Raw genomic sequence first — 22,800 nt, 5'->3', positions numbered from 1 at the left:
AAACAATTTTCTTGTTCCTTTTCTCCCAACTATTTAGCTGATGGATGGCCAATGAGCTTTGAAGACAGCAATGCTCAGAGAGACTGGGGTTGGAGGCAGGAGTATGATCTCCAGGAACCGGAGACTGACATCGAGGTCGTAGAGGTTTACAGCATGGAAACAGGCCCTTCGGCCCAACTTGTCCATGCCACCCTTTTTTTTAAAACCCCTAAGCTAATCCCAATTACCCGCATTTGGCCCATATCCCTCAATACCCATCTTATCCATGTAACTATCTAAATGCTTTTTAAAAGGCAAAATTGTACCCACCTCTACTATCATCTCTGGCAGCTTGTTCTAGATACTTACCATCCTGTGTGAAAAAATTGCCCTCTGGACATTTCTGTATCTCTCCCCTCTCACATTAAACCTACACCTTCTAATTTAGACTCCCCTACTTTTGGGAAAAGATATTGACTATCTAGCTGATCTGTGCCCCTCCTTATTTTATAGGTCTCTATAAGATCACCCTTCAGCCTCCTATGCTCCAGAGAAAAAAGTCCCAGTCTATCCAGCCTCTCCAACTCCACTCTAAACAGCAATGATGTCAAGTTGGCTCAAAATAAAAAACTGCATTGAGCCTTCTTCATGCATTGCATTTCAAACTCTTTGTTGAAAAGTGTGACAATATATACTAATTATTTACACAGACCTGAAAAGCTTACATTGCTGTATTAAGGTTTCAGTGTAGAAATTGTTAGTCAAAATTGAACACGTTACAAAAATCAACTCAAAACGTACTAGGGTTGCAAAGGAACATGCCCACGTCCCTGTCCATTCCAAGCCATTATTTGATACTTGACAAGAATTAAGCCTTTTTAGACTTGTCTATAATATGTTAATTGGACTCAAAATTTCTTTGAAGTTCTGCTGTAACTTCATCAGGAGACTTTCCAATCTGAATATATAATAGATATTGATTGCAAACAATCACAATTGTGTTGGATTATGTAAAGGTTTACACTGAACCCAACAATTCAAGATTGAACTATCAGCAGCTGTTTTATTGCATATTAATTTTGAACCTCAATAATGGTGTTTGTTCATAAAATAATCAATTCATAAAATCATCATTAATACTTTTCACTCTGACAACGACAGCCATGACCAAAATTTAGACAACTGGTACTGGATGCAAAATCTAGTACGTACATTTCTTAAACAAGTTACACAAAAGGTTTGGTCGAAATTATATGCAAATCAATAGAAATATCTAACTGTTGGAGGACCGAAGAAATGGTTCCTGTGCTGTAATTTCCTTTGTTCCAAAACATATGCAATAAGATCAAGGCAAGATATTTTTAAAACTAATTATTAGTGGCTTACAGTTAGCAAAAAAAACCGAATCAATTGTACAACAAAACCCATTCAGGATCAACTTTTGTCGCAAGATACGATTCAATTGTGGCCGTGAAACCGAGAAATATGAAAAATCTGGTTTGAATGTCTTTCTTTCACAAATACACTGCACTTGTAAAAGTCCTCACTATACACAAAATCAAATCAGCTACAAGAGCCTGAACATCAAATCATCTCAACAATGTGGACAATACTGGTTTAAAATAACTCCACAGATAACAAACTGGTGCTCAAATGGCTAATTTTTATTTCAGAACATTGGTGAAACAGTTCTTTATGCCAGTGCTCTAATTCAGAATATAACTTACAAGGGTAATGGAATTACATATTGTACCAACTTCATAAAAAACAATTCATTTGGCAACCTTTGCAATTTGGTCCAGATTACACATCTGCAAAATGACACCAAATTTAAAGGGGAAAAACGATTTGGATTCTTTTGTGTCTAAATTGTATGTTTGCTTTGTAAAGGTCCAATGAAAAGAACAATTGAATAAATGAATTACAGAGTAATTGATGTCAATGATATTAATGTTCTTTTGTATTCCTCTATTTAACAAAATAAATCTTGAAATACAATTTGAAAACAATGATCTCGCTTTAAAATTCCATCTCAAATTCAAAATACTGTGGGTCAAAGTGATGTATTCTCACGTAACCATCTTCACCTCCACTACTGTAACTATAAAGAAGAACAAGTATTGATTAGATTAGATCGTTGTACATCCTAATCTTCTCCAAAATTTGAATGAGAAAACAGGGCAAACATTTAGGTACAAAGATTGGTGCAAATATCCACATCATCAACTTTGGAATTGAGTTTGTGGAACTCATTCCTTCTTTTCCCCACTCTTCACTCAGACAGTTTGTCGTTCTTGGAGTGTTTTAGTAAGAGCTTTCCAGAATTCAATCTGTTCTGGCAAATTCAAACCCTTACTGCACCAATCTACTAAATTAACTTCCTCCATCATGTTACTAAGACATCCAAAAAATGATAAAGATAATTTTTCACCGTGAATATCTTCTTAGCAGTCAGCCATTCGATCCAGTTGTGTAACTTATGTAATGATAATTTGTTTGCATTAAAATGTAAACTAAAGCCATGTAAACTAACATATCTGTAATATCTTTAAATGTGTTAGCAGTTAAGTATAAAATCCCTTTAGTTTCCTACATACTCTCAGAAGTAGGAAAACAAGAAGCTCCATGTGACAAGTTGTCTCTGAACATTCCTGAATGGAAATAAAATAGGTCTATTTGGATCACTGAATCCTTACAGTGCAAAAGGAGAACTTTCAGCCCTTCATGCCTGCACCAACTCTCCAACAGAGCAATCTACCCAGGCCCTAATCCCATAACCCCACATATTTATCCCGCTAATCCCCTTAACCTACCCATTGTGATACGCTAAGGCAATTTAGCACGGCCAACCCACCCAACTTGCACATCTTTAGACCATGGGATGAAATAGGAGCACCCAGAGAAAACCCATGCAGACGCAGGGAGAACGTGCAAACCTCACATAGACAGTCACCCAAGCTTGAATGAACCTGGGTTCCTGAAGTTGTGAGGCAGCAGTACTAACCACTGTACCAGCCACATGTATAACATTCAGGATTTAAAACAATAAAAATGAAAATCCATCTTCTGCTAGTTTCAATGCAACTCAACATGAGAAAGTTTCAAATGACTGCACTAACCTTTTCCCATCAGGGTGGAAAGCCACACTGTTGATTGGTCCAAAGTGACCCTTGACTCTACCAAACTCCTCTTCAAATGACAAATGGAAAAACCTACAAAAGGAAAAGGAATTGATTTAAACTATCACACACATACCTATTCATTCCATAGCTACCGATGGACAACAGCCCCCAAGTATACTATAACACTGGGAGGGTGAAATAAACTGATTTACAGGTTGTTTGGCAACTCCTAACATTACCTCTGCAAGCATCCAACTGCACAATCTTGTGCCTTTGCTTACAGCTTCTCTTTCCTCAAAGTTGGGCTGCAAATTCATTTTTAGTTAAAAAAACTAAATATCTTTGCATATTCTGCCTCATCTCTGGTCAATATCAGCTTCATTAATAATGGCCAAAACATAATTATCCAATGTCACAATAGGCAGTTTGTACTGGCCATTCAGAATCGTATTGATTGAAACTCAGTCACAGACATCTACAATCAGGAAACCAAGTGGAAAAATTTGGTTAAACACTCGATCAGTAAAGTCCCTCAACTAAGATTACTGATGACAATTTTAATTTAGAACAATTATAAAGAGCTGTTTTGAAGACAAAGTAAAGTCTCTGTCTCCGTTATCAAGAACGGAAAGTTCCTGGTTGAGTTGCAGGTTTGTGTTGAGTTTTGAAATAGGGAGCAAGCAATAAAGCTCGACTGAACTGTCCCCAAATTCAGCTTCTGCACAGATGGTGCAACAACATTTCAGGCTGGGCAATACAATTCCAAAGTGGTTTTATAAAACAAAAAGAATAAAAGATGTGCAATGGAGCAATGTCTAGCATAGAGGCAAAGCTGCAGTAACAGCTAATCTGTATTCCACTGTGAAATCACAAGTCCAACATTTAAGTAGACATTTCCTAATTCAAAAATTGACAGGGCAGCAGCTAATCACATTCTTCTGAAAGTAAACTTTTCAAAGACGCAAGTCTCCCAGTGGTGCACAATAATACTCCTAATTAATTGAGGTGATGTGGAGATGAACTGCATTGGACTGGGATGGGCACAGTAGGAAGTCTCACAACACCAGGTTAAAGTCCAACTGGTTTGTTTGGAATTGCAAGTTTACAGAGCTTTCAGGTGAGTGGCAGTCGGTACATTAGCACTCACCTGATGAAGGAGCAGTGCTCTTAAAGCTCATGATGCCAAATAAACCTGTTGGACTCTAACCTGGTGTTGTGAGATCTCTTAACTGTAATTAATTGAGAATAGGGCACAAAGCTTACTGAACAAACTAGATACTAGTAACGCCATCTTAGATGCATTCATAAATACAAAAGCATTGTTAGGCTAAACTCACTAAACCAGCAGATGACATATCAAAGTGAAGGTCAGTGAATTAATTCCAGACCGGTATCTGCTGCTTACCGGGCCTCAAACTTGCCAATTCTGGTGGAGGTCGTTGTAACATCCATTGCTTCTTGACCACCACCAAGGACAACCTGTCAAATCAAAATCTAGTGTTGAGACAATTAACCAAAGCAGACTGCAAGAATATAATATTAATAACATCATTCACTTGTCAGACTTGCAAAGGATGTTCTACGATGCAATACAATGGCTTTTGGCAATTTATTGAAAGGGAGTGATATCCAGGCATCGAAACATGTAACACAATGTATTTTTTAAAATTAATTTTATGGGATGCAAGTGTCGCTGGCTGGGCCACCATTTATTACCTGAACCCATTTTCCCTTTCAGACGGCAATTGAGTCAACCACATTGCTATGGGTCTGGAGTCACACGTAGGCCAGACCAGAAAGACTGTAGATTTCCTTCCCTCAAAGACATTAGTGAACCAGATGGGTTTTTACGACAATCGACAATGCTTTCATGGTCATCATTAGCTTTTCAATTCAAGGTTTTATTGAATTCAAATTTCACCATTTGCCATGGTGGAATTCAAATCCAGGTTCCCAGAGCATTACCTTGGGTCTCTGGATTACTAGTCCAGTGAAAATGCCACTGCGCCACAGCCTCCCAATATACTAACAATAAGCAGAATGCAGCCTAATTGGGGAGAATTGCAATAATCAGGTATGTATTAGAGCTGTTATGGTTTGCTTCTTTTTAATATATCAGTTTTCAAATTGTGCAGAGTCAGGTAAAAAATCTTCCACATGAAAAAACATCCTCAGGCCATAAAATACAATCCAACCTGCACACCATCAAGGTTTAACAAAAAAAAACAATCACCCTTTAATGTTCATTGCATGCATTGCAAAGGGTGCTCTCATCACTGTTTAGTTCAGCATTGGATATGGTCAATTAAACAGGAAAGTGTGTCATTTTTCATGAACACTGCTACTGTACAGATATGCCCTAAAGATCCTGTTACATGACTTAACACAGAATGAGTCGTACTCAGGATGATTTAATTTCACATGAACAGTGTGTTGGGTCACAAAATTACATGACACTTTAACCATGACAGAGTAAAATTTGATGACAGCTGTGTTAGTAATCAAAAATGTTGCCTAAGAAACCTGGTGTTAGCTGTAAACCATTATATCGATGATTTCAGAATCAGTCTACAATACGAGAAGAAATTTCTTCACCCAGAGAATGGTGAGTGTGTGGAATTCACTACCACCTAATATAGTTGAGGTCAAAATGTTATCTGATTTCAAGAAGAAATTAGATATAGCTCTTGGGGCTAAAGGGCTCAAGGGACATGGAAGGAAGAGGGGGAGATCAGGATATTGAAATCGATGATCAGCCATGATCAAAATGAATGGCAGAGCAGGCTCGAAGGGCCAAATGGCCTCCTCTTGCTTCTAGTTCAATGCTTCTATCTGACACGTCATTTCTGTTGGCAGCCCTGATCTAGCAGTTAATCTAGATCAGCAGAGTTCAAGTTTTTTGATGTTGTGGCTGATGAGCTGTAAAGCAATTCAAATTAATATTCTGATGAATTTACACACAACCCAAGCCACCCATACTAAAAGATCCTGGTGCTTTGATATAGAATCTATGCACAACATTCAAACTGAAGAAACTCATGAATTGGTAGAGTGAAATTAAACTGTTTGGCACTGCAGGGTAGATTCCTGTCAATCAGGCCACAGAACCATAAGGAGAAACCCTTGATTAGATAAAGATTTTCTTACAACTGTAAATTGCAGGACACAACTGAATGTCACGAGAACCCGTTATTTACTTTCAGTGACTACACTGCTTTAAAATGTGTTTCGTTAACATGTTTCTCCCACTGGAGGAGACATAGCATTTTTCAGTTTTGTGGAAACAACAGGTTTGACCACCAGCAGTAAGAAGTCTCACAACAACAGGTTAAAGTCCAACAGGTCTATTTGGAATCATGAGCTTTCAGAGAGCTGCTGCTTCCTCAGGTGAGTGGAGGAGTCACATCTACCGGAGAATCACGTACAGCTCATACTGCGGAAGCATGGATCTGTATTCATCTCAGGTACAGAAACCAATCAAAGTGATGCTGCACTGTTTAAAACAATTCCCCAGGCCAGAATTTAACTACAGCTAGATATTTTAGATTAAAATATTTGTTTTTAATCAGCAGACAATATTAAACATTAGTTAACATCCATTGGGCTTTAATTTTTGTATATTTAGACAAAGTAATGTATTATCAACTTTAACTTGGACATCAGTTCTGGTGTGAAATAAAAATATGAAATAAGAAATATTAATTCTGTTCCTGTGGTTCATTCACACAGACCAGAATCTGCCTGTCAATCTCAATACAGGCAGATAGTCTCATAATATCCAGTAGTTTTCTAAATAGAATGCAAATTGATTATATTCCAAATATCTTTCCATTGTGGGATATTTAGAGTAGCAGACTCTATACAGATAAAGGGATTTTGCATTCTAAACTCAGACAAAGTAGCTATGGGTTGTGTCGTCTTCCATCCCTTGCAAAGAATGAGCCGAAGGAAATGTGTGGAGAACAGTTTAAATTATAAACCCATAGTAAAATATTAAACTGTGGTAGAAAGCACTGTTCTTTTAGAGGATTAAAATTGGAAGCAGTTGCGTCAACCTCAGAGCAGGTCTCAGCAAGTAGCCAGGCAGATAACATTAGTACCAACACATGAATAACTTTCATCTCTAAGTCACTGAGGCAGAAACAGCTTAATTGAAAATGACCTTTTCCATTAAGCTGAATGTCTACAAAGGGTGATGTATCGAGTCAGTTATTGCACCCATAGAGGTAACGATAGCAGTATCAGCTTTCCTCTATCTACATCATCAGTAGGAAAAGACTGCAACTTGTGTGAAAAATAGAGCTGGAAGCCAAAAGTGAAAGGTAGCCTTCTACATTGCAATATAATAAATGAAGTGTAACTGAGATTTAAGTGGAATACTAATCCTTTCTGAGATAGCCTACTCTAAATACAGTAGTGCTATTCCCAACTGAACACTAAAGAGATAAATGGAAGTCACAGAATGAAGTTTATTTACAACCATTTGACAAACTATTAATTTATCAACCATCAAATCAAATCATATGCTTCAATTACTAAACAAATTCCCTAAAATTAATTTGCATTTTGTGCCTTCGACTTCATCATAAAAAGTCCTTTTCCTCCTCCAAAAACTCATTAAATATTTTCAAGTATGAATAGCATTTAAAAAAAAACTTTTAACCCTGGATGTTACTTTCTAAATGAATAAATCATTTACCGTGCAGAACTTTCACCCTTCAACTCCATGAAAAACTGAAACAAAGCTTGTAAAAAAGTTTGAAAATTTAGTCTATTTTTAACCATTTCTCTGCTCTGGAAGCTGAAACATCGTTCCTCAGGTATTAACATTGTCTGTCAGAGCACTTTCACAAGAATTGCACTCATCAGTACTAACTAAAGCAGACAGTACCATGAGCAGGAAACATGAAGGTTAAAGACAATGAGTGGCATGAACTGTAATGAATCAAGCTACATAACCTGAACTCATTTTAACCCCAATTAACCATTTTAAAAATCAATAAAAGCATGCTGAAACTTGCGATAGCAACAGGAACACTGCTTTCCACAACAGCTTAATACTTCACCATGGGCTCATAATTGAAGCTGCTCTCTATAATCGCAATAAATTAATATTGCTGTAAGATATTTTAGAATATAGTGGAATCGTGTAAAATGGAATCCTGTAAAATAGAAACTGATCAAATGAACTTTTATTTCACACAACAGGATCAGTTTTGTAACATTTATAAAATTTGCATGAACTATAGAAGCAATTTGTTTTTATATCAAAATACTGCATCATTTTAATTGTACTTTCCTCACAGGATCATCAGTAGTAGCCCATTCGGCCCAGTCTGCCCATTCACTAGATCAGGGCTGATCTGCTTATGACCTTAACTCCACTTCCCTGCCTGTCCCCCATAACTTTTGATTCTCTGGCAGAAGGACCTAGTTAGAAACTTCCAAGCATTTTCTATTGATTAAATTGCACTTAGAATAGGGAACAGTCACATTGGTGAGCTATCTACATCTACCATTCTTTTTGTAGTTTAGAGTGCGTGGAAATAAAACAGTGTGTAAATGATCTGGGGGGTGTTCCAGGAGTTACCGTGCAGAAGAATCATCGATAATTACGCATGGCCCTAAATACAGGAAGGGAAGGAGCATCAACTAAGCTAAGTACTGTAGTTTGGAGAAGAAATATTACTAGCAATATAAAGTACATTACACAAATGAGCTGAACTGCACTAGTGTTTAGTAAGACGTATTCATGCACATGGGGCGTAGTGGCATTGATCACCGGACTAGTAATCCAGAGATCTAGCCTAATTCTCTGGGGACCCAGGTTTGAATCCTTCCACAACAGATGGTGAAATTTGAATTCAAAGGAAGGAAATTTGCTGTCCTTACCTGGCCCACAGCAATGAGGTTGATTCTTAATTGCCTTCTGAAATATCCTAGCGAGGTTCAAGGGCAATTACGGATGGGCAATAAATGCCCACGTCTCATCAATAAAAACACACAATTCATGTATGATAATTAAACAACTTACATGTTCCACAATAGGTGAAATAGCAGCTGAATTCACAGGACGTTCAGTCCTGAATGTTTTCAAATGTTCCAAAGTTGCAGAATCAAACAGCTGTAATAGAAAAAAGAAATTGAAAAAAACTAGTTCAAACTAAGGTGATATATTTGTTGTTATTTACACACCTTTAAATATCTGATTCTACCTTCACTGCACCAGGCCGTCTTCATCAATAAACTTCCTACATGCTTTAATTCAACCTTTCTAAAGAAGTTGGTTTTAGTTTGGAGACAGCAGGGGTAGCCAGTGGGCTGGGTGGGTGTCAACATGGAAAATCTGGGCCGGCTTAAATGATCCTGATGGTCTTTTATCACCCACTTTTTGTCGACTAGAAAAATTACATCAATTAAAGGTGAGAAAAATAATCACTTCACAAATATGCTTACATTAGCAAGAATATTTAAGCTACAAAATGCTAGACAAGCTAAATGGTAATTTGCATTGCAATAACTTAAATTCAAACTGCAATTAATAAAGATTTAAAAAATTGGTGACACCGACTACTAATAAACTGAGCTTCAATGTTTAGTTTGATTGTGCCAGAACCATGCTGTTCTAACCTTGTTCCAGCCCTGATCCAGAACTGGGAGCAAAAGCTGGATGCTGGCAATTAGAGAGTTGCTGCATTTGACTGAGTAAGACAGCAAGGAGCCTTAGTAAAACAAAGCTGTAAACAAAATTCCACACTTTTAATGAGCAGACTTTGTACATAATGTATTGATATTGGTGAGATTGGAACAGTGCGCAGAATCTGGTCAATCCACAGCTAAACTTACACCCAACAAATTACAAGTGATGACATATGAATCAGTGGCTGTTAAATAAGAAAAAATCCATACCTTAGCAGTACTATCCTTTGAAGCAGTGATAAACATGGTCAGGTCTAAGGATGTTTGGATGTCGTTTATTTGCTTGGTGTGTTCTTTTACTTTTGTCATTATTTCCCCAGACTGTCAATAAGGCAAGATGAAAGAAACATTAATAACTGGATAAATCTGTTCTGAGGAGCCATATTTGTCTCAAAAAATTAATAGATGCTGCCAGACCTGCTGAATATTTCTAGCACTTTAATTTTAGTTCAGAGCTCCAACATCTGCAATATTTTGCTTTTATACAAATAATGAAGCACTGATCAGTCATTTTCAATATACACATTTCATAGCACAGTCAAGATTCTCAATAAGGAAGGAGAACTCTCCCAATGGTTCAAATTCACTTATTTAATTTAGCAAATGCAAACTCCTTAAATCAAGTTTCTTCCGGCCCTGCTGCGTTGAGTGCAAATAAGCTTCCACTGACTCTGTGGATGGGACACACTTTATAAAGTAGTGCAGAGTTTGTTCTCTCACTCAAATTCACTGACCGAGGTAGAACAGAGACATCCAATCCAGGAACACTCTTTTCATACAAATACGTTTAGCGATAAAGAAATGTAACCGACAGATCTTAATGTGTTCCAACTGAAAACAAGCCAAAAGATAAAGGACTTGGGAAAAGTCCTTCAAAATTCACCATTCTCAAGACCTGTGATTTTTTGAAACATAGAAACTAGAAGCAGGAGTAGACCATTCTCCCATTCATTTTGATCATGGCTAATCATCAAATTCAATGTCCTGATCCCTCCTTCCCCCTTGATCCCTTTATCCCCAAAAGGTATATCTAATTTCTTCTTGAAATCTTACAATGTTTTCAATGTTTTCAGGTACTTTCTGTGGTAGTGAATTCCACACATTCACCACCCACTGGGTGAAGAAATTTCTCCTCAGCTCAATCTTAAAAGGACTACGACTCCAAGCTCTGGACTCACCCCACCATCGGGAATATTCTCTGAATCGACCCTGCCTAAGCCTGTTAAAATTTTATAAGCTTCCACGAAATGTTTATAAATCAAAACCGCTTAATGGAGAAACATCTTGAATCTCATCAGAAGAAATACAAGCAACGATATTCCTTGCCAAGATAATATTAAAAACATACACAGTGAAACAGCTTGCAAAAAATTGTTTAGAAAGGGAACTGAGGAGGTGCTCAATTGTCACGTGGGCAATCACAATTTAACATCACTCAAGAATCAATTAACACTTGCAGACGATGTAAATTTGCTGGTTAGCAGTGACATTGCAGATTCATGTCAAGCAGGGATACCTTTCCATTTCTGGCAGGTGACCCAAATTTGAAAATATTCCACAGAAATCAGACAGGATCATCTATTAAATTTACCTTGGTGATATTTCATCCTAAATGCCTGGGCTGGAGCATTTCAGCTACAGAGAGGCTGGTAAGGCTAGGGTTATTTTCCTTGAGCAGAGAAGGCTAAGGGGGGATCTGATTGAGGTGTACAAAATTATGAGGGACATAACTAGGAAAAAACATTTTCCCCTTAGTATAGAGGTCCATAACCAGGAGGCAGAGACTTAAGGTAAGGGGCAGGATATGGAGGGGACTTGAGGTAAAAACGTGTCACCGAGAGGGTGGTGGGAAAATGGAACTCACGGCCTGAAAGGGTAGCAGAGGCATTTAATAAGCATTTGAAATGTTGTAGCATACAAGGTTAAGGACCAATTGTTGGAAAATGGGATTAAAATAGGTAGTTGTTTGATGGCCAAAGGGCCTCTTTTCCTGTGTAAAAATGCCATGGCAGGAACCTTCCCAAAAATGCAGAGCGCTGGTTCAGGCAGAAAACCAGCATGAAGTTTGCAGGCCACAGAGCTGGCTTTTTTCGCCATATTGAATTGCAACGTGTGACATTTCAAAGGGAAAGCAAGATTCAGACAGTCGGCTGGCGGGGCAGGGCGTAAGAAAGTTGGCAATGCTTTTTAAAGGGTTCCCTGATCTCCGCTTTTATGTAAAGGCATCCCTCCAGGCACTGAAATGCCCTACAGATCAGGGGATCACCCCTTCCATGGATAAGGGGAATCCCCTGCAATGAGCTCACCAGACGGCCCCCTGGCATTGCCAGGGTACTGCTGGAGTGCTAGGGAGCAATGTTCAAGCATGCCCCACCCCCAGGAGCTACAATTGTGGGGGCGCCCCTGGCACAGACATCAAGTGGTTTCTGCTTTTGAAACCATATAGTGATCCGTACTGGCATGATGTCACGACAGCTGGGTGAGTAGGTAGTTAGGATGAGGGTAGATGTAGTGGCTTAAGCCTGTTGATGTGATGTTAATTCATGGAAGTCAAGCTCACGTCTTTCCTAGGCGTGAACCTGATAACGTCACCAATGGGGGGAAAACAGGAAAAACCTCATTCTTGGATCTCACCGGCACGTATCCTGTTTTAGCCTCGGGAGATTTAGTGGCTATTACGGGATTTGTGCCTGCAGTCATTGGAGGCCATTTGATGGCAGCTCTGATTCTGTAACTAATGAATTAACAGTAATAGTCAGCAACAAACTAACTGCATCCCTTTTCCAGCATTACTGATGAGAAAAACTGAAGTCATATTTTCCTGGACAATTCCTTGTATATCACTGATATACAAGTTGAGTAATTCAAATGTTACAAGATTGATATGTAGTGGGAGCTGATAACATGTGGCCCTTTCACTCCATGTAACTACAAATGAAACAGGTTGTTAGAAAGTGTTAATAAGATAACTCCCAATTTGAACCAACTAATATATTTCTAATGAAAAATGAAATTAACTTAATTGTATAATCAAAAAATATTTTCTAGCTTTAACCAAGTACTAAAAACATAGCATTCTTAGCTGACCAGATAAATACACTTCTGTGCAGCTCTATACACGTATTAATTACAACAGAATTGGAAAAGCCTGATTGATAATCAGGTAGATGTTCGAATACTACTCTAAGACATCTGGACAGGGATATCAGTCTAATACATACACGGGCACTGTTATCCATTTTGCAAAGCAGGGGCTTTATATATTGTTTTTCTCTCTCTGACAGATATCCTGAATTGTAAGAACAAAATAAATTACAGCACAGGAACAGGCCCTTCAGGCCTTCACTGACCATTCTGCCTGTCTTAACGAAAACCCTCTACCCTTCCGGGACCATATCCCTCTATTCCCATCCTATTCATGTATTTGTCAAGACGCCCCTTAAAAGTCACTACCGTATCCACTTCCACTACCTCCCCCAACAACAAGTTCCAGACACCCACTACTCTCCGTGTAAAAAATCTGCCTTGTACATCTCCTTTAAACCTTGCCCCTCACTCCTTAAACCTGTGCCCCCTAGTAAGTGAATCTTCCAGCCTGGGAAAAAGCTTCTGACGATCCACTCTGTCCATGCCTCTCATAATCTTGTTAACTTCTATCAGAAAACTTGAATGATGTTATTTTTATCCACACTGATTTTGTTTCCTACCTCCAGTTCTTTGATGTGCTCATGCTATTTCTTGGTCTATTTAATTATTACTGAATAATCTATAAGTTAAGAAATTCTTCAACAGATTTACTAATACCCCTTGAAGAAAATTAAATTGCTGTAAACTATAATTATTTAGGCAAACCTCCCTTCTTGCTCACATCACTGGAGACAGATGAGTTCTACCTCACTGTTTAACAGCATATGGGTTCCTGATGCATTGACTTGTCATTCCAGCTACAGATCTTCTGATTTTAAAAGTTTTCCATAGGCCAGTAACAACAAATTTTGTGGCACTGGGAACAGTCAATTGCTTTTGTTTTGTTTTTCGTCTAGAGGTGGAGAAGAAACTAACCTCTTTAGGTGATAATCCCTGCCCCAGGAAGCATACACAGCACTTCATTTATATGGCAAAGCTGCCACTAGGTTCCAGACAACCATTCTGGAATTTCTTTTACCTTAGCACTGTATTGCACCAATTCACCACTCTCATGTCCTGCAATGACAAATTCTCCAAGAGGTCCCCAAACAGCACTAGTGATCTTTGACTCACTTGCTGGAACCTTCATGTACGGTTCATTGTTAGCTAAAGAAAAATAAGGAAAATAAGAAATGAAATTAGCCACTTTAATATAGGCAAATCACTGTTAGAGAATAGGAACAGCACCGTCTCTTTCCAGCAGAGCTAATAAAGGTAAGCAAAAGATTAAATGAATAGCTCATGTTTTGAAAAGAGGGGGTTGGAAACTCTCTGACTGACAAGCGAATGGGGAGGTTTGGTAGAATGCACCGGAGGCCACAGTAAGGGGGAGTCAAGATGCTGTGGCTGTAAGAGTGAAGAAGATTGCAACGATGGGATGGGTTAATGTTCTGACTTACTATTGGCTAAGTTAGGGGTTCCATTCGTAAACATGCAGGGTAGAATAGGTGTAGGGTGATGCGGCGGCGCGGGCTTGTTGGGCCGAAGGGCCTGTTTCCCGTGCTGGGTTGTTCTTTGTACTATTGAGATTACAATAAAAATAGAACGGTGGGATGTAGCACTGGGAGGAAGAAATTATCCAACGAGTGGTAGATAAATTAATGCAAGTGGCATCATATGTAGCATGGTTTCAGCCGCTGGTGCACAGTAAGTGCAAAACATTGAGTAATGTAAGCCAAACAGTAATTGGGTTTGTTCATGGACAACTTAAAACTAGGCACAAAATGAACAAGCTCCCTATTGCCTTTGTTCAAATGTGCCACATTGGTGTACTGTTTATACATAGCACATGTAAAAACATATAATTGGCAAACTCTGAGCAAGCAAAGAAAAATGAGAAAAAATATACCAAAAAAGGAAAGCCTATAAAACCACACTGCCATAACTTCAAGGGCTGTGGGCCAAGCACTGGAAAATTGGATTAGTGTAGTCCAATTTTGCTGACCAGCGTGAACTTGACAGGCCAAATGGCCTCCTTCTGTGCTGTAAACGTTTATCAATCTAGGGGTAGGGAAACCGCTACTGGTACAAAAGATTGTCGAAGAAGAGAGTTTGCTATGCAGATCCGCCTCACTGTGGAAACAGCACCATCAAATGGAGATTACTGAGAAAATCAAGTCCAATTTCAGTTCTAGAAGGCTTTTATGTTAAAACTTGACTTTTCAAAAGCCCAACACAGGCAAGTCCAATAACAGGGTGTTCCATCTTTAAATTGAACTGCTAAACATTCCCACTGGCCCATTTAACTAGCAAACAATTTTTAAAAACTGCCCCAAATTAATTATGTTACAACATAAAATTCCATAACAATTGTAAATTGATATGTAGCAAAGGGAAGAGCGTATTTATTGTTTTTATATTCCCAAGTAGTTGGAAACCACACGGAATCTACCTATCTTGTAAATGTAGGCATTGAAAATGTTCATACCTACAGAACTCTGCCTACTAAAAACTCAAGTGGATCAAGGAGGATTACAAAATTAAACTGCTACAGGAGCTGTGCTTGTACCACATCTCACGAGGTATCTTAAAGACAGGTTTCCTCTGTAAATTGAACAGCTGGTAACACATTTGAAAGATTTTTTGAATATATCCGTATATAATACATTCTCCTTACTTATCTGAGCAGGATCCCGTATGTCAAAGAAGCTGACGTAGCAATGATAGCCCATCTGTTTATCAGTCGTAAACATGATGATGTTGCCGCCGAAATCAAAGCCGCCCGTCCTGACTGCAGAGCTCGTCTTAAACAAAGCAAGTTGCTTCCCTAATAATGAAAATGATCAATCAGATGAACGCAAAACAAACAGAGCCAGCAATAAAAATGGCAGTGCTACAAAAATGATAAAAAATAATGAAACACAGAATTAAAATCTGCAGAGAACACACTTAACAAAATTACCAAACCTTTTTTAACACCAAATCATAACACAAAAAAACTAATTTTAAAATTAAATACCATATTTTTGGCAGTGTACACTACTCCCCAAGATGAATGTCAGACTTGGATTTATATAAACATGATCACTGGCTGTCTCAAAGTATTTTGTAGCCAATGAAGTTCTTTTCAAGTGTAGTCACTGTAGCAATGTAAGATCTCTGCTGACTCAACCATTTTATTTAACAAGTAACTGAGGTGTGAGAAACCTCTGATCCAAACTTTGTTCCATCCTGAATTAGCTGATCTCAGCCAGTTGCCGTGGTAGAGCATTCAGGGAGACTGAAAATAGAAATATTTGGCCAGAGTTTCTCTCGCTGTTCATCTCTCTAGCAACTCTTATTGAGGTGCACATGTGTGGAAGTCAGACACAGGGTTAAGCACAGTTTCCATGCTTACCACTTCAGAAATCATCCTTACACTGTCATGGTTTGGGCGCCAATATTGGTGAACCGAGCAGCATGCAAGAGGATGCAGCTCTCAGTGAAACAACCCCTAGCTGGAAAAGTAATATCCTTACAAAGACAGGGAGATGGTGGGGGAATCTCTTCTCTGAAATAACAAAGAGCCACAAATGTAAACGCGGAAAGTAACATTGCAATATCTCACCTGTTTCACAATCCCAAAGTCTGCATGAGTTATCTGCAGAACCAGTTAACACTTGCTTTGTGTCCCCTGATTATGAGATTAAGGATAAAATGAATCACTTAATGGAAATTCAAACACATGAACAGGTTGCTGAAGGAAGCAATTTGTATTCCTTCAAATAACATTGAACATCCATAAATGGCAATCAGAAGTGCCCAAGTACAGTGTCATATCTTAAAAGTGACATTATGTTATTTGATGGCCTTTTAGAGTAATCAAGATACGTCCAGTAATAAGAATTTTCTCAGTCTGATTAAGATTTGCCTGTAACATGTGAATCATTATTTTGCCAGGTGGAGCCCTTTTTAGAAAGGAGGATCACATTTCTGGACCTTTTATAATGTAACTCTGCAAGATTTCACCCGTGCAATTACAAGGTCAGAAGCTACAAAATCAAAGCTGCAGTAACCAAAGACATTTTACTATCCATTAATGCATAAACTGCACTAGTCCCATCAGAGATCAGCACTCAAAAGAATGGTTGACACAAACAGTAACTGGCAAGTTTCAGCGATTATACAAAAACCACGTGGACATGTTTGATATCAAGGGTCATTACAATCAACATGGGCTTTCCAGCATTGCTGCAGTAGATTTTTCCATTGGATAAGAACTGAAAACGTGTTTTCTTTAGAAAATTACCAATTTTATGAGACTACACAAAAACGGAAGTATTTATTATTGCTCTCTGAAGTAATTTATATTATCGCGCCACAATACCAACAATAACCCATCTGCCAGGAAGAATTCTTGACATTCAAATTATCCAGTCTTACAATTTCTGGAATCTCCCAAGGAGTTTCCAGAAGAGTATCTCCCAGGAGGGTTATGACAGGTATCAAAGTCTTTATAAAAATTGGAACTCGGGTTCCCTAGGTTGTGGAAGTGGAAGAAACGCATTAATGTCGCATTGTGAAACCATCACGCAATTCTAACTGACCGACCTGACCTTCCTACATCTTCATAAGTTCATAAGATATAGGAGCAGAATTAGGCCATTTGGCCCATTGAGTCTGCTCTGTCATTCAATCATCAACCTCTAGAGCATATCAAAAAGCCGAATAAAAACAAATACAGAAAACTAGAGGTTTTGGTGGTTACAGCGTAGTTGACTGAGTGTCAGAGTGATACTTGGAAGCTCACAATCAAATCCAAAACTTCCTTCAAAAATGGGTATTTCAGTAGAAAACAAGCTCAATCTCTGGACTGAAAGATGTTGACATAGTGCCTATTATAGTTTTAGCCATTTTGACCATTCTCATTGCATAGTACTCTTAACCATGAATATATGTAGCAAATGTATCCACGAATCACACCGGCTACTATCTAATATGTTAAGTACAAATTACAACCTTGCCATTAAGGATACAGTCAACATCCACACACCATACTGCTCCAGTGTGTCCATTGTACGTGCCAAGTCGTTCACCATTCAGAGAATACCAGACATTAACAACCTGTACAGCACAGAAAAGAAAAACAAATACATTTAAATCCGTGGACAATTTGCATTATTTTATCAAAATACAAATAAATTACTTTTTAATACAGCATTCCCTTGAGTTGAAGCAAGTATTGTTAATTTGATTGGACCCAATTACAAGTTAGATTTTATTTTAGCTAGTTAAACATTTACACTACTTAAACATTGGACATGCGTTCTTCATACGCATGCCCGGGGGGTAAAGTGGAACCATGTCTGCTCAAGAAGGTTAACACATGGATTCATCCATTTTATACTACGCAGCAATGGCCCAGCCAGGGTGCTAGAAACATATAAAACAAAATCAATATCATCTGATGGTCTTTGAGTAACCAAGAGTTGATTAGCAATAAAAGTTTCAACAGTCATTGCATATTTTAGCTCATTTTCTTAAATATCTAGCCAACTTCACTTTTGCATATTAGAAAATGATCAATGTTCTAACCTCACAATTCAAAGTTAAAAGAAATTTTCTACAATTTACCACTCAAAACATGTATTGTCATTGCTGTCATTATCTGAGATGAGCAGAAGGAGACTGACAGGAATTCATTTTTTTTCTGTTGGATTACAAAAAACTTTTCATTGAGATTTCAGTTTAACTCTGAGTTCAACAACATCACAGATGTTAACACCGGCCGTGGCCCGGGTCACCAACTGGCCGCGGCCTAAGACAGCTGGTGGAACTGGAGCCTCAACCAAGGTGGAGGTAAAGACAAGAGCAAAGTAAAAGTTAAATCAGCAGTTAGTCTTCAAACACAACTGCAATTAAAATCGTACTCACAGACAGCCAAAGCCTCAGGTACATTATATCACATTTGCAATGCTGATCCTTCATAAAAAGTTATAAGTAATTTTGCTTCACCAAGGACATAATGAAAAGATTTGCTGCACTAAGTGGCGTAAAGCTACATAGGACAGCCGCTCAGTTCCCAGTTTGAGTTGAATTAGCCTTTGGTTGAGCCAGTACAATTATCCACTGCTCTGGGCTAAAAAAGGGCAGAAAACAAGGTAGAGTCTACCATTTTACAAGCTGGGTGAAATTAACACTGAACCACTAGAAAATGCACCTGAACCAAGGAATGGGTGCATCTTTACAGCTTTTAAAAGATACAACTGGAGACTCACCAGCAGTTCAAGAAGACAGTGCACCATCATCTTTGCAATGGCAATTTGGAATGGGCAATAAATGCTGACCTTGCCAGAGATGTTTACATCCCATAAACAAATAAAAATGGAAGAATTTCAAAACATCACATCATAATTGATTTCAAGAGTGCTGTTTTAATTTGTGCTTTTAGGAAAGTCAATAAATATTTTTCAGTCTCTGAGAGAAGGAAAGGCTCATAACTCTGCACACTGTGCTGAACTGAGTTACCAGGGATTTTCACAAAGGCATTAAAAATACATCACTGTTTCAATGAATGATCAGTGATAGCTTATTATATAATTGGCCACAATTTCATGTATTTATGATCATTCATCTTCACAAGACATGTCAATACCAATTTCATGAAATAAATGTTGACAATCTTCTATAGTTTGCAAGTTATACTTACAGTATCTTTTGCACAGGAGAACACCAAGTCACCTTCTCTGTTGTATTTAATCTGTGTGATTGATCTTTCATGACCTTGTAACAAGATGGGTTTCTAGCATACAGCAAAACAAATGAAATAGGATACATCACAGTGTTGATACAAGGTGGATTAACTCTTTAACATCAACACATCCGTCCTATGTACATGGTGGTAAACATTGAGAACTTGAGAAAATTTAGAGCTTTGGCAGTCAAAGGGCTACAGTGTTTTTTTTAATCTGAAAAGCAAGTGAAAACATTCAACTGCAACATGAAGAACAGTGTCAAGAAAAAGCAATAACAGGACAGTTATAACTAACCAAAACAATTTAATCGCAACAGTTTGAGAGTTCAAGATTCACATTATTGAAAATCCAAGTGCATAGGGAGCACTGGACTGGATAAAACATTAAATGGAATCATCATCTTTCTCTATACCTTAGCTATGACTCTAACACTACATTCTGCACACTCTCATTTCCTTCTCTATCAATGGTATGCTTTGTCTGTGTAGCTCGCAAGAAACAATACTTTTCATTATATATTAATACGTGTGATAACAATAAATCAAATCAAAAAATCTGACAATACCACAAGATTATTAAAACAGTCCCAACGATTAGTTGTTCCATACGCAACAAACACAGGTTAACTGGTCATTTATCTAATTTGTAGTTCAGGAGCTGGCCACCACTTTTGTTTAGACAAGTGGCCACACTTGAAAAGTAATTCATTGTCTCTATAACACTTTTGGGTGTACAAACCATCTAACTAGGGCTGTTTAATATACATTTTTTTCAGGATAAATTCATCCATCACCCCTGCGCTTGCAAACCTATAATCGGCTCTCAGTAAAGAAACACCTTCATTCCAAACTTCTCACCCTAGTTTCCAAATCTTTCCATGGTCTCACCATCCCCACCCCTTGCTCTGCAATCCTCTCAAGCCCCATGACTATTCTGAGGTATCTGCACTTATCTGAACATATGAATTAGGGGTAGCACTGGGCCACTCAGCCCTTCAAGCCTGCTCCACCATTCAATAAGATCATGGTTGACGTGCTTGTAGCTTCAACCCCACATTCCTGCCTACCCCGATAACCTTTCACTCTGTTAGTCAAGAATCTCGCTAGTTCTGCCTTAAAAATATTCAAAGACTGCTTCTATTACCACTTGAGGAAGAGAGTTCCAGAGATTCACAACTCTCAAAAAAAATTCTTAATGGAGTGACCCCTTTTAAATAACGACCTCTAGTTCTACATTCTCCCAAAGAAGAAACATCTTCCCCACGTCCACTCTGTTGATACCCCTCAGGATCTTAAAGGTTTTGATCAAGTTACCTGTTATTCTTCTAGACTCTAGTGGATACAAACTTAACCTCTCCAATAAGACAACGTGCCCATCCCTAGAATTAAATTCTCGTGAACCTTCTTTTGAACTGCTTCTAATGCATTTACATCCTTACTTAAATAAGGAGACCAATAGTGTACAGAGTACTCCACACATGGTCTTAGCAATGCTCTGGACAACTGAAGTGTAACCTTCCTATTTTTGTACCCAACTCCCTTCAATATAAACAAAAACATTCTAATTACTTGCTGTACCTGTATACCTATCTTTTGTGATTCATGCATTGGGACACCAGATCCCTGTGCCTCAGAGCTCTGCAATTTCCTCACCATTTAAACAATATGCACCTCTTTTATTCTTCCTGAACAAAATGGACAATTTCACACTTTCCCACATTATATTCCAATTTGCTAGAATTTTGTCCACTTACCTAATCTACATCCCTCTGTAGCATCCTTACGTCTTCACAACTTACTTTTCTACCTATCATTGCATCATCAGCAAATTTAGTAGCTATACTTTCAATCTCTTCCAAATAATTTATATAAATTGTAAAAATTTAAGGCCCTAGCACTGATCCCTGTGGCACCCCTTCCTATTCTGGACCCTGGATTCCTGATTTTAATTGCTTCACCATTTGTGGCCATATTTTCAGCTACTTTAGCACAAGTTCCGAAATACTCTTCCTAAACCTCTCTTCTAAAAATCATTTTGCCCATTTAAGACACTCCTTAAAATTTATCATTTTAACCAAGTTTTTGACTATCTACACTAATATCTTTGTATGTTTCAGTGTCAATGCTTACTTTATAACACTCTGTGAAGCACCTTGGGACATTTACTACATTAAAGATGCTATACAAACAAGTTCTAATTGTTTTGCATTTTGCATCAAACAGATTACATTGAGATAAAGTATGCTTGGAATTATGGAGATGGTTTTCTAGTACAGGTATTTAGAATGTGGAAAATGCTCAAATCTGAATGACACATCTAAGCTCGAACAGAGGCCAGGCCTCTCCCTCCTGACACTGAGGCTTCTCCCAGCGGTTTTAGGACTACAATCTCATCTAAACAACCACCTGTATTTATACAGCATCTTCAACACAGTAAATTAAACCAGCCAAAACTACTCCACAGGAATGTCGTTACCCAAGAATGTATTGGGACTGGTGACCAAGAGTTCAGAAGCAGATTTGAAAAAAAGGAGAAGCCACTCAGCCCCTCTATTGGATTCTGGCATTGGGTCACTGTCTGTATGGAGTCTGCACATTCTCCCCGTGTCTGCCTGGGTTTCCTCCAGATGCTCCAGTGTCCTCCCACAGTCCAAAGGTGTGCAGATTAGGGGGATTAGCCATGGTAAATGTGCAGGGATGGGGCGGGGAGGGGATGGTCATGTGGGGGTGGGGATGTTCTACTGGCCAGTCAGTGCAGACTGGATGGGCCGGATGGCCTCTTTCTGCAGCGTAGGGATTCGATCTCCTTCCAGCTGCTCGGCCCCCATTTAACAAGAGGCCCGAATGGCAGTAGAGCAGAGAGAGGAAGGCAGAACAAGGCCCCTGAGCCAGGGTGGGAGAGTGTTCTCCAATTCCCCCAGTCTCAGCCACACCACACCGGCCCCCCCGTCCCCCCTCTTTCTCACATTCACCACACTGTCTGTGTGTGTGTGTGTGTGTGTGTCTCTCTCACCATGCTGTCTCCCTATCCTCTGTCTGTGTGTGTGTCTATATATCTCTCACTCACCATGCTGACGGTGTCTCTGCGCCGCCGGGGCGTTGAGGAAGAACCGGAAACCGCGCCGCCGGAAGTGAACCCGG

At 38.7% G+C, this 22,800-nt stretch overlaps 1 protein-coding gene across 1 annotated transcript; it reads right to left on the bottom strand.

Annotated features, from left to right (window-relative positions):
* Positions 1-1,622: 1,622 nt before the first annotated feature.
* Positions 1,623-22,793, bottom strand: eif3i (eukaryotic translation initiation factor 3, subunit I). Its single transcript, XM_080211337.1, has 11 exons — positions 22,727-22,793; positions 19,615-19,707; positions 17,942-18,029; positions 16,534-16,599; positions 15,604-15,753; positions 13,966-14,093; positions 10,011-10,121; positions 9,136-9,225; positions 4,507-4,580; positions 3,099-3,191; positions 1,623-2,080 (listed from the first exon to the last, which is right to left on the bottom strand). The coding sequence occupies exons 1-11, from the start codon at positions 22,727-22,729 to the stop codon at positions 1,999-2,001; spliced, it is 978 nt and encodes a 325-aa protein (XP_080067463.1). The 5' UTR covers positions 22,730-22,793; the 3' UTR covers positions 1,623-1,998.
* Positions 22,794-22,800: the final 7 nt, after the last annotated feature.

The sequence above is a fragment of the Carcharhinus amblyrhynchos genome, chromosome 24, assembly GCF_965287045.1.
Source record: "Carcharhinus amblyrhynchos chromosome 24, sCarAmb.v2.hapA, whole genome shotgun sequence".
NCBI classification, from domain to species: Eukaryota; Metazoa; Chordata; class Chondrichthyes; order Carcharhiniformes; family Carcharhinidae; genus Carcharhinus; species Carcharhinus amblyrhynchos.
This window is presented reverse-complemented; position numbering and strand designations above follow the sequence as displayed.